Below are 13,739 nucleotides of genomic sequence, written 5' to 3'. Positions count from 1 at the left end.
TCACGTAACCTAAAACGTTCCTCGTTCCTTTAGTACAGTCCGCTACATAAAACTTAATAATATAATAACAATTCAGCGAAGTGAGTCGGTTGGGGGAATATAATATCGGCTTGGGAATTTTTATTTCAGTTTGAGATATTACAGGAAAGTTTTGAGTGCGCCTTAAGTCTTAGTGAGAACTAAATTTTTTATGTGATATTATATTTGCTTTTTAGTACTAGATTTTTCATTTACTTTTTGTTTTTTTTTGTTTTCCTTGGACGTCTCAAATAATAACTGTTGTGGATAGAGAAGAGAAATGCAATCAGTACCATTTTTGAAAAAAAGAATCTTTTAGTAATGTTGTATATTTTAGTAATATCTTTAAATAATAATATCTTGAATAATCTACGTATTATTATTAAATAAAATCTATTAAAGAGCCGTCATACTTTCAACGTATACCTTTAAACGAGCAATTCTTGTATACCTATATATTTATATATATGTATATATTTATTTATTTAATTTTTTATTGTATCCATGTATGTACAACATTATAAGAAATATTAAATTACATAAATTACTAAAAGACATAAATAGGAATATAAAACTAAAACTAACTACAATTAAAATAATTAAAACTAAAAATTAAAAATATCTATCAAAATTTGGTGCCCTCGGGAGGGTGCCCAACACGCAGGCAGCGTTCCCGCGCTGGATTGCGATGGCAATTCGCTGTGCGAGAAAGCTGCCCGCGCGAGGGTCACCCGTTGCCTCCCTCAACCTTTTCCCAAGCTCCTTAAGGAGCATATGTGCGCCTCTGCCCCACGAACCAAGTGTCTCGACGCCAAATGCAACGAATTCGTATTGGGCGCCGAGACAGCTGTACTTGGCTACCTTTAGACGCTCCCGGGTGTCCGCCGCCGCGCCAGCACGCCTGCTGGTCGATGGGACGTAGGACGCCGCTAGCGTGTCAGCGCAAGTGGCGTCCCATACCAACGCACGACCCATCTTCCAGGGAATCAGTGACATCCCGTCAGGGCGCTTACCGTCGTTCCGCACTATTTGGGGCTCCAGAGCGGCGGGAACGCCGGCACTGACGAGCGCCCTTCTCAGGATGTCATTGAGGGCGGAATGGCGAGACAGGCGGCCGGCACCCGAAGAGCAGGCGAGCCCGTGGTGGCCGAGGCTATCCACTTCAGCGCCACATGAAGCACAGTTGTGGTCAGCACAGACAGCAACACCTAGCCGGAGACCAGCGGCTACGCGAAGCGTCTCTGGGTCTATAAAGGTGCCGGTGTTAGGCGAGGGATACGCGTGAAGCCACTGACCTGATTCTGGCCTAGATGAGGCCAGAAGCCTCGCTCGGTCCCTGCCTGTCGCGGTGTCCAGAAGTGTGTTTAAAGTATATTAGCATTTATTTAATTGTTTTATGGGGGTTTTCGGGGCCGAAAAAATGATCTAGCTAGGCCTTATCTCTGGAAAAAAGGCGCATTATTGAGTTATTATGTGTTTTCCGAGCAATGCTCGGTCTCCCAGATATTGATATTTAAAAGGGAAATACGTACATTATAATCAATTAAACACATAAAACAGAAATACGTTGACATATTTTAGGCTGGCCAGTATTTTGCTCAGAGTATATTTAGGTAAGTAAATATGTACTGCCATTCAACGTGACAATGCGGCCAGCCTTCTCGGCACAACTCCCATCAGCAGCGATTTGGAGGACCTTTCTTTATTATTTTTAAACCCCTATATTCAGTTTATTTATTGTTTATATTGTCAAAAATCCTGCAACGATTCCTACCGTGTTGTAAGCAGACCTAAGAATGGTTAGATGGCAATAAATTAGCATAATTTCCTGTCGTATACTGATTGTTTACAAGTAAGTTCATTGACCCTGTCACCTGTTAGGGTTAGAATAAAGTAGTTTTTTGCATGGATGTTTAAAAGGCCATAATTTAAAAACGGTTGCCCATATTAACATAGTTTCTATGGAGAAAATATAGAGCTAAGGCTAAACTATCTCCCATATCCGGAAAGGTCCGTCGTCAAATTCCACCCTGTATACCTAAATATTGTTCGTTACAGCTTAGGTAATGTTGTGTAGCTTATCAAAAGGAAATGCCTCCATTTTTTCCGATAAGATACTATTTACATTAGTGTTGATGACTCATTGATGTTACTATCAGCAGTAGAAGTAGCCAAGTTGGCCAGGGGTTCAAAATTATCTGTACACGCTCTTACTCCTATAGGTATATTAAGGATGACTCACGCTATAACCACCTTCAGCTTCACAGCCTTTTCATTCTCCAGGGTCACTACCCACTAGGCAAGACAGGACGTCGAATAAAAATCAATGTTAATAGAATTTATAGTAACTTACTTTCACAGTTTTAGGTTTTCGTACACAAAGGGTAAAAACGAGACCCTATTACTAAGACTCCGCTGTCCGTCCGTCTGTCTCTCACCAGGCTCTAACTCATGAAACGTGATAGTTAGTTGAAATTTTCACAGATAATTATGATATATTTCTGTTGCCGCTATAACAACAAATACTAATAATAGAATAAAATAAGTACATATTTAAGTGGGACTCCCATACAACAAACGTTAATTTTTTGCCGTTTTTTGCTTAAAGGGTGACTCACGCTAGACCGGGCCGGGGCCGGGCCGGAGCTTCCGGCGCTTTGTTTTCTATGGAAAGCACCACGTGATCGCCGATCAGACGTCATAGAAAATGACATGTCGGACGCCCCGGCTTGGGCTAGGCCCGGTCTAGCGTGAGTCATCCTTAATGGTACGGAATCCTTCGTGTGCGAGTCCGACTCGTACTTGGCCGGGTTTAGTAAGCAATACCTAGCATTAAGCATTTACACCGGCCGGCGTTCTACCGGGTGTGGCCTGTAATATGAGCAAAAAATTAAACTGTAGGCTGTACTCCTCATACTGACCAACATTTGTTCAGCGACTTTTAAGAATAACTTGTGGTATGATTTTTAATACACTTTAAAGTTTATTTTAAGACGCAATGTCTTGCGAATTTTGTTGTTTAAGGCTTGACAAGCAACGTCAATCATAATGATATGGCGTGGCAATGGCTTCCATGGAAGATGATATTTATTTTGTATGAAAAATAGGGAGTCTTAATACTTCATCATTTTTAAAAGTTGTTGAACAAAAGTGTCACCGTTTGAGGAGTACAATCTATGTTTTAATTATTTGCTCATGTTACAGGCCACACCCGGTATAAAGTCCAACTTAAGCCGAGAATTTCCCGGTTTATCTCCAGGAAGAATTAAATAAATGAAACATCACGTAGGTTTGTTTGCTTTTAATTAAAAATACGCCCGAGGGGCCGATGTAAACAGTTTTAATGCTTTCAAGGAAACCGTTTTATGTTGTAGTTTTATAAAATATAGCTTTGAAATGGCGTGAAAGGGTAATTAACGCTCAAAAACTACGCCATTAAGAGCGTACGCAAAACGACTTTAAGAGAGCGTACGTGAAGTCAGGAAATTAAGAAAAAATAATTAAAATTGACTTAATTTTTAATTCTAATTTTATTTAATGTAAAATATATATAATGAATACAAATTATCTTTAAAAAAGAGAAAATAATAGTATATATATATTAAAGATAGATAGATAAAACGTTTATTTGATTGCACCAAAAACACACAAATTCGAAAATACATAGGCAGACAAAAGATTAATCAGTTAACAAAATACACAATTATACTTAGACCACAGCCCAGACATATATAATATAGTGAGAATAGAGTGCTCACTCCATATATAAATAGGTCTTTATTTTCATAAAGATGAGACTGAAATACAAGCAATTCTTGTAACTCTATACCTTTAAACGAGCAATTCTTGTATATTTATATATTTCGGGGTCTCTCAGATATTATGTTTATTTATTTATACATAATAGGTATATATTTCGGCGATCTCAGAAACGGCTCTAACGATTTCGATGAAATTTGCTACATGGTGGTTTCTGGGGGCGAAAAATCGATCTAGCTAGGTCTTACCTCTGGGAAAACGCGCATTTTTGAGTTTTTATGTTTTCCAAGCAAAGCTCTGTCTCCCAGATATTAAATATAAAATATTCAATACTAGTCTATACTCTGAAGGCGCGTAATCAAGAATCTAAGCAAAGCGAGGTCATGCGTGTGACCTTATAATTGCTCTTGAACTTGTCAAAGTTGCCCTTATTTTAAGCTTCTCACTAGAATGTATTCACCTTCATCCCCTATAGATAAAGCTCAATATAGCGTAGCAACATGTTTGCCTCAGGGAATCCCCACGAAGCGTGATTAATCTAGTTTTACCAACACTGTGGCTGAATACAAATCGTGTATTTACTCGAAAATCACGGCTACAATACTGAGAAACGGTATATTGAAACAATACCTACAGAATTAATATTAATGTTAAACTTGTGTTTAGGTACTACATCGTGTAAACACATACGTTTACACGATGCACAGTTTGGGTTCCGTCCGGGTCTCTCAACAGATATGGCTATATTCTGTCTTAAAAATGTCGTGAACCGATATCTTAAGAAAAGGACGTCGGTTTACGGCTGTTTTCTGGATCTAAGCCGTGCTTTTGATACTATTGACTATAATTTATTGTGGGAAAAAGTGTCAAAAGCAGGTGTACCGAGTAAAATAGCCAGTCTGTTGGGATACTGGTACGGGAACCAGATGAATAGCGTTAGATGGGGAAATGCCAATTCGGACCCGTATAAGTTGCTATGCGGCGTTAGACAGGGTGGACTGACATCGCCATTGCTGTTTAACCTTTACATGAATGACCTGATAGAGGAGCTCAGCAGCGCCACCGTCGGGTGTCATGGCGCGGGCGTATGCGCCAACAACTTTAGCTACGCGGACGATATGGTGCTGTTGAGCCCCTCTATCACGGGTCTTAGAAAACTTGTATCGATATGTGAGCGTTATGCTGCTACTCATGGACTAAAATATAATGTAAAAAAATCTGAGCTAATTGTTTTTAAATATGACAAGGGCCCAGATAACGTTCCACCCATTAGGCTAAATGGGACAGAATTAAAAATTGTTAATAGTTTTAAATATCTAGGACACGTTTTGACAGACAGACTTAAGGACGATGACGATCTCGAAAGGCAGCGGCGGGCCATAGCGATGAGAAGCAACATGTTGGCGCGTCGGTTTGCTCACTGTTCTGACCAAGCCAAAATTACTCTGTTCAAGGCATACTGTCAGGCGTTCTACACTAGTCAGCTGTGGTACCATTTCACGAAACGAACGTTCAACAGACTCCGAGTACAGTACAACAACGCGTTTCGTGCAATGTTACGGCTACCGTGGCGGTGTAGTGCGTCTGGTATGTTCGCCGAGAACAGAGTGGATGACTTTTACGCTATAATGCGTAAAAGGCACTGGTCGTTTGTCGGGAGAGTGAGTGAATCGACGAACAGCATTGTTAATGTAGTGTACACAACCTGCTACTGTAAGAGCAAGATTTCCGCTGCACCTATATAATTGGTACCTACTTTTTTTAGTTGTAGTTTATACCTTTAATTTTTAGTTTAGTTTATTATTGTAATGAAATGTAATGGGTTTATGCCTTAATAAATAAAATTAAAAAAAAAAAAAAAAAAAAAACTACACTACTATTTACCTACGGTAATCAGGCAATCGCACTTCTTGATTGAGTTTAATTTATATTAGAAACTACAACTACTTTACATACGGGAAAAAATATGAGAGTATTCTTTTCCAAACACGTTCCAATCGTTGGTACGTTCCAATTTTTTGAAAATACTTATTATTTATCCGAATAGATATTCGGAGAAATAATTTAGGTACCTCTATAATTTAAACATTATGGTAAACAATGTACACTATACTTATAAACTATAGCAGTGTATACTTTTACAGCAGAAGTGGTTAATCTTTTCTTAGTCGTGCATCTTATCTTTCACTAATCTTGTTATCGCTTTTTTTTTAGTTGGATTTTCACCAACAAAATTCCTCTACAGATATTTGCTCATAATTTACTAGGTATAAGGCAAAGTCTTGATTTCCTTAAAATATTCCAAATGTAGGTATTGCTTGGCATCTAATACTGATAGTTTTTCCTTACTTTATTACTTATAAAGTAAGTTTTAGATCTAAATTCATATATCCAAATCATACCCTTCCGTAGAGAAATAATAAACGCCAGTCGCATTACCAGGGTTCCAGAAACCAGCCAGAGTGTTATCACCCGGTTGACATTCACCCTTCTTAAAATCCTTATACGAATCGCATTTCCACGCTAAGAACCAGTCAGGATGCTTCACCGTGGCCGTCCACACTGTAACGCAAGTTTTATGACTGCATTTAGCTGCTTTTGAAGAGTCGAAGATACCCGGTATTAATGGTGTTCCGCAATCCGGTTGGGACTCGCCTTTTTTGTTTACAAAGAAGTCTATATCAGCCAAAACGCTTGAAGATCCTAAGCCACCGGCATTACAATGGTATACTTCGACGTATTCAGCTACTCCAGATCTTACTTGGTCTTCAATGACGCTGTTGGAAAAGCAAGGTCCAGCGGGATCTAGAGCAGTAATTCTCCATAATTTTTCTCCAGTTATATCAATGAAGGTCTGTCCTGTATAACCAAGCATTTGTCCACCTAAGCTATGTCCTATACAGTGCATGCTTTGGGGTGATATGCCTCCTCTTCTTAAATTGGCTAGCATTTCGCCTAACGCCTTTCCTATATAGTATACATACTGCACTGCTCTTTCGTAGCCTTTTAAGTTTCCTGGCTTCTCATTGGTGTAGGGAGAATGGTCAAGAATGATTAGATAGCTATTAGGGAAGTCTCGGAAGGTGTCTCTAACGCGTTGTTCAGTGTTTTTGTTGATGTTGGACTTATATCCGGCCACGAAGATGATGAAACGTCTCATGATGTCGAGGCCTGAATAGTTTAGGATACCGTCGGCTGCTTCGGCAATTGGGAATGTTTTGACGTCATTTCTGCTGAAGTCGTAGAAATAGACGTTGACTAAGCTGACGTCTAGATTGGTGTGTTTATCGTGGTCGCCTGCGGACAGATACAGATGAGGACAAATTAATTTGTGGCGAAGAATCTTTAGATTAGGCAATTTTTGATCAATCAATTGGTGGATATTTTTACTATGGATTTTGTGAATAATGAATTAGATTAGATCGAACTCAGAAAAATTATGAAAATAATTGAAACACAGAAGATCCAGCAAAAAAATACAAGTACGAAAAGAAGAATCCTGCATTCATAAAGGAAAATAGATATTTAAATAAAGGAAAATAGATATTTAAACATAAAAATGTCACAGATGTGATAAAAAGTAGGTACATTAAATATCCTGTCTCGTATTCTTTCTATAGACTTGGTTTCAAATTAGTTAGGTACACGCTAAATTGAAAGGCCTTGATGCCATGACAAGCAAGACAAACATACATGATAGTAAACAAAGAACACGTGTGTGTGTGTGTGTGTGTGTGTGTGTGTGTGTGTGTGTGTGTGTTGTTGTTAGCATTCAAATCTAGGATAGAACCAAAATAGTTAATTAAGGTTCGTTATCTGCCAGTGATCCTACGCATTAAATTATGGTATGTTTTGGAAAAAATTGAAATTAAAAATCTAAAAACTAGAATATTAAAGATTGTACCTAGGTTTAAGAAATTGTAATGCTATTATTATTAATTGTTTGAAATAAACCGTAATAGATATTGAATAATTTTACGGTTTACACTCACTTGTTTTTAGTCACTTGCGTAAAATTATTCAATGTTAGTATGTCTCACAACAGTTTAAATTCGATTAGTAATAATAGAGGCTTCATCATCATCATCTCAGCCATAAGACGTCCACTGCTGAACATAGGCCTCCCCCTTTTGTTGGGGGGTGAATGCCATAATCGCCACGCTTGGCAGGCGGGTCGCATCGCAGTCGAGTACACCGAATTTGAGGGACGCTGCTGCCCATCCACCGGTGGTCTTGGACGTAGTTTAAGGACATACCCGGGTCCCAATAGATACTTACATTTGATATATTTCGAGTACAGCGCTTGATGTAAAAGTCCATACTTTTCCAAATCGCCTCTGCCTATCGCACTTATATCACTAATATAGTTTACGAACATGACACACAAGACGAATACGTTCATGATTTTACAACGTTATCTGCCGGTGATCTACTTGCAACTGAAGTACGGTGAGATCAACAACTGAGAAAACTGAGAGGTAAGATATTATACGGACACACCTCTTAAAGATAATGAATTCTAGGGGAAGTACGTACATTACGTACATAGAGTGAGACCAAGAAAAGTGTGCAACAATTTTGATAGCACGTACTACACGCAGTTATACGTCCTAATTTCAAAGAAATTTGACGTTTCTAATAATAACACATACAACGTACTTATGCTATCCAAATCGTTGCAGAATTGTCTTGGTCTGACTCTATGTAGATACTTTGCTTGTATTACTTATCACGTAATTGTGATTAGGTATTGTGTTTAGGTTAGGTTCGTAAGAACTATTAGGTATACATATATTATAATCGGTGGTTAGGTACCTAACTTCACTCGACTTAGTTTCAACAGTCAAAAGTAAGTGTACAATCACCTGCAATAATATGTTACTCTGCGAAGGCCGTAAAAATATCTGACACTCTATTTGTAGAGCCATAATAGCGTGTCATAATATTTTTGCGGCCTGACGGATATTTGGCCCCATTGATCTTACTCATGCAAATGAGAACAGAGGAGTGTGTTTTCAAAAGGGCTTATTTCTCTATAAAAACCATACAAAAATAAGCCCTTGTGAAAATTAAGATACTCCTCAAATGACTGTGAAAGTCTTTCCACAATTTCCTTCATCTCTTTCGATTATTTGTTTGTCTTTGTCGTGTCCTTAGTTATATTACGAGTATTATCTCTTGTTATGCGTATGCGCTGTGTAAATGACTAACACTACATACAATCCATCATCACTACAATGACTCACAATACCTTTCCGTGAGATGACGCCGGTTAAAACAATTATCCAATGAAAACCTACCTTTGAAACTAGATCACCTTTAGTACAAAGAAAATGTATAGACTATACGCCTCTTTTGACGATGCTCTAAATAACCTTGTTATCTGATTTTAGCTACCTTATTAGATATCACATGTTACCTGGAGGCCAATTCGAACGTACATTTTGATGTGGAACCGATATAATTTTGCTATCGATCGCCCGTGGGTCTCGCTCACCTACGCTACGCCAATACGTGTAGGTAATACGTGTACAACCAAGTACTAGCGACCAACAACTTGGCATATATGGCATACAACAAAACAAAACAAAACACATCATAACACAAAACATAACAAAATGGAATTAATATGATATTGGAATGTTAGTTCGAGTTAGCGTCCCGCTTCTGCTAGATTGGCCTAAACTATCAGCAACACACTTAATTGACCCATTGTAGTCCTTATCTCATTGCAATAAGGTTTCCGAATGGTCCATTAAAGTATGTCGACCGCAGTACAAAGGTCGCTTTTATTTTAACTCCAGAATTGTCATAAGTTCTAATAGTTACTTACCTATTTCATTTTTTAAAAGTATCCTGTACTATGTTGATACAGGTTTATTTATCAGATTTCTCATTTAAAACAATTAGTGGGATGATTTCATCATATTTAAGACAGGTAGTTTAAGATTATTTGAAATGTAACAAATGTAACATTATATTCTATTTATAGCAATAAGTTTAACGCATATATTGAGAATACTGTCATAATCAAAAGTTCACTATATCTAATTCTCTGGCAACGAAACAGAAACGTCTTCTCACCGGCGAACTTTCCAATCGTTACGAGTGTAACGAGTAACAATATCAAGTTGGTCTTCAATATAAGACGTCTTAATAACAAGGGCTCAAGACTTGTTAGGATAGTTCGAGATCCTCGACGTGACAGCGCATCACTACGATAGGGCTGCGCTAAACTTACTATCGATGAAATACAAAACTATGTAAACGGGTGTAATTGATTTAAATTATTCTTAATTATAATATAGCACCATTACAATAAAGAATTAACTGGAAAATACTCAACAAAATAATAGAAAATGTCAAGAAAATAAAATAAAGTGCAGTTTGTGAGTCAGTATGAACCAGAAAAACTATACTCATCCTTTTCTTTTGGGTGCTAGTAGTAGAGTAAGTCAAAGATAGTATGATTCTCTCTGTCTATGATTGAAAAAAAGCCGACCACTGACTAATAGGCCGCCGGACGATATCGGCCTGTCAGTTAGAGCAAAAATTTGATAGTTTCGAACAACTGACCGGCCGATATCGTCCGGCGGACTGTTAGTCAGTGGTCGGCTTAAGACAGTCCTTTGACAAGCTATTAGTATTTAAAGCAGTTTATTTTTATAATTAAACTTATTAAGTTTCATGCATCGTCATCATCCATATATAAATAATTATACCTGTTATTTTTTTAATGGAAAATTTCTGAAGCTAGCTCTTAAACTATTTCGAGCACCGGTGTGACAGTTTGAAGGATGCCCAGAAGTTTTAATGAGTATCGCATTTCATTACAGGTGCCTACGGTTGTGAATATCTGGACCCTGTTGCTGTTAGAATAAGAACTAGTTTTGAATGACTGATGTGGAAAGGATATGGAAGTTTCAAGATCGGATGTTGAGTGGATGAGAGATAGCGGTGTGAAAGATGCTGCATATTAATAGTAAGGGTGTGGTTAATGGATATTTAATGTATAAGTAAATAATCGATGGAAAACTGTTATTTACTACCTATTAGTTAAAAAAAATTCTCAATAATAAATTGAGACGTCTCTAAGAACAATTTGCTAACCCATACTATTTTCTTTATCAAACATATGCGTCTGCAAGCGATAGTACATTTTTTTTAAAATTAAAGGAAAAAAAAGGATAAACGTAAACGGAAAAATGGAAACCGATGTTCTAAAAGGTCGCAAGTTCGAGTCTACCCTGAAAAGGTGAATTTTCCTTTATAAAAAAACATGATGTCTCTTATTGCCGAAATCGACCAGGACAGGATGATGATAACACTGAGACTCCACAGTCAAAACTAAATGTAGTTTTGTGGAGCATCGTATGTAACAAAAAAGTTGTAACTTCTAGTATAATAAATAACTAAATAAAATAAAATAAAATAACGATGACGTGGAAACTTTATTAAAGAGAATCAATGTCCTCCTAGATTATAATATGTATCCTCTTTTGTATAGCTGTCATTTTCGTATTGACGAACAGAGATCTAATTCGATTATGTACAATGTTGTTAGGTAATTCTTTTCTAAAAAAGTCTCTTAGTGCTAAAATCAGCCAAGACAGAATGATGATGATGATATAAAAAACTTTATTGAAGAGAATCAATGTCCTCCTAGATATCCTCTTTTGTATAGCTGTCATTTTCGTATTAACGAACAGACATCAAATTCGATCATGTACAATGTTGATAGGTAATTCTATTCTATAGGCACACGGCAACAGGGCCTTTGGACGGTATGAATAGGCTCGAGTTTCGATAACAGATTACATAATTTATTCGAGAACAAGTTTATTTTGTGTGGCGTATCTCTTGTACCAGTACGTTATCTGTTATAGTGCTAACTCTAGCTGAATATCCGATTTCACTGCGAGCAATGTTGTATCAAATCTCAAAAACAAAATTGATGGTTTGGATGTAATCTCCCTTACCGAAATACCGGGATATAAATCTATTTACCAAGGTACCTTTGTTCTGTTGAATTTATTTCCGAGTTATGGATGTTTTATAGATATATAGGTTATATTTAATTACACAAACGGGTCTACCGCGATATAATTTCATTGTTTTTACCTTTAATTCCGACGTTTCAGCTGTTTCGTTAAACATTAACGGGTAGCTGCAATTTCTTTGTCTACCCTGAACATTTTTATAAACTAATTTCGGGTAGTTTAGTGGTGTTTTATTAATATCTCCGTTGACATTTGTTGGGACGTCAGTCTTTCCGTGACCACAGCTGGTGCAACTCAGCTGAAACGTCGGAATTAAATCTCTTAATTTACGTAAATCTCCATTTTCTAGTGTTTTAATACTAGTGCTTTAATTTTTAACAAAGTTAACGTTATTTAAGCAGCTATGTAGAAATAGAACATGCATCGGATAGGTAGTTTACTGAACTAATCCACAAACACAAACCTATTATTGTGATTAAGTAATTAAATGATAAATATAATTTTTTTAGCGTGACAGCTAATTGGCAACAGTAAAGCTAGTCTTTCAAGCTATTTCCGTCAGTAGAAAAAAGCGGCAAATTTAAATAATGTATTCGCGAAGGGTAATCGTCCCTTAGAAAATTTGAGTTTCGCGCCTTTTGCTTGACATTGCCCACTTCCCCGCTGCAACGCTGCACCATCACCAACGCTCAGACTAAGTACACCAGTATTACTGCTGCAGTAATGCCGCACGAGACTGCTACCACTTTGCTGCCGCAAATGTCAAAAACCCGGACAGTAACATCGATTTTCGGCAGTAATGCAGTCGGTCGTAATGTCGCGCTACAATACTGTTGCAGTATTGTAACGCGACACACTGCATTACTGCAGCAAGTGTCAAAAAGTAATATTGTTGAGTTTTTTTTTTAATTTAATTTGACGTGATTTTAGACAGTAGGTATCTACAGCGAACTGCGAAATTGCATGGAAAAATTATAAATGAATTCATAGATAAAGTCTCCATGGACTTTTGCGGCTGATGGTACCTAATCTTTATTCGAGAACAAGTTTATTCTAGTGTGGCGTATCTCTTGTACCAGTACGTTATCTGTTATAGTGCCAACTCTAGCTGAATATCCGATTTCACTGCGAGCAATGTTGTATCAAATCTCAAAAACAAAATTGATGGTTTGGATGTAATCTCCCTTACCGAAATACCGGGATATAAATCTATTTACCAAGGTACCTTTGTTCTGTTGAATTTATTTCCGAGTTATGGATGTTTTATAGATATATAGGTTATATTTAATTACACAAACGGGTCTACCGCGATATAATTTCATTGTTTTTACCTTTAATTCCGACGTTTCAGCTGTTTCGTTAAACATTAACGGGTAGCTGCAATTTCTTTGTCTACCCTGAACATTTTTATAAACTAATTTCGGGTAGTTTAGTGGTGTTTTATTAATATCTCCGTTGACATTTGTTGGGACGTCAGTCTTTCCGTGACCACAGCTGGTGCAACTCAGCTGAAACGTCGGAATTAAAGGTAAAAACAATGAAATTATATCGCGGTAGACCCGTTTGTGTAATTAAATAAATATGTGTACAAAACGCGAGAGTTTAACGTGTTATATATGTATAGGTTAGGTATTATAGGTATTTTTAATTTTTAGTTTTAGTTATTTTAATTGTAGTTAGTTTTAGTTTTATATTCCTATTTATGTTTTATAGTAATTTATGTAATTTAATATTTTGTCAGTGCAATAAAGTTTTTCGTTATATAGGTTATATAAGTATTTATATCATATTATCATCTATCCTATATAGTACCCATAACAATTGATTTTACTGTGGAACTATGGTGTGAGATTGTAATTTTTAGGGTTCCGTACCCAAAGGGTAAAACGGGACCCTATTACTAAGACTTCGCTGTCCGTCCGTCCGTCCGTCCGTCTGTCACCAGGCTGTATCTCACGAACC

The 13,739-nt window shown here is 37.2% G+C and overlaps 2 protein-coding genes across 2 annotated transcripts in view; one reads left to right on the top strand and one right to left on the bottom strand.

Annotated features, from left to right (window-relative positions):
- The window catches only part of LOC134667564 (lipase member H-like), a 68,686-nt gene that overhangs the window by 27,565 nt on the left and 27,382 nt on the right, over nucleotides 1-13,739 (top strand). The gene's annotated exons all lie outside the window — the stretch shown is intronic.
- On the bottom strand, nucleotides 6,153-8,235 carry LOC134667519 (phospholipase A1 VesT1.02-like). Its single transcript, XM_063524942.1, has 2 exons — nucleotides 8,056-8,235; nucleotides 6,153-7,074 (listed from the first exon to the last, which is right to left on the bottom strand). The coding sequence occupies exons 1-2, from the start codon at nucleotides 8,177-8,179 to the stop codon at nucleotides 6,161-6,163; spliced, it is 1,038 nt and encodes a 345-aa protein (XP_063381012.1). The 5' UTR covers nucleotides 8,180-8,235; the 3' UTR covers nucleotides 6,153-6,160.

The sequence above is a fragment of the Cydia fagiglandana genome, chromosome 9 (assembly GCF_963556715.1).
Source record: "Cydia fagiglandana chromosome 9, ilCydFagi1.1, whole genome shotgun sequence".
Lineage (NCBI taxonomy): Eukaryota > Metazoa > Arthropoda > Insecta > Lepidoptera > Tortricidae > Cydia > Cydia fagiglandana.
The sequence above is the reverse complement of the archived record's forward strand: the minus strand, read 5'-3'. Positions and strand labels throughout refer to the sequence as shown.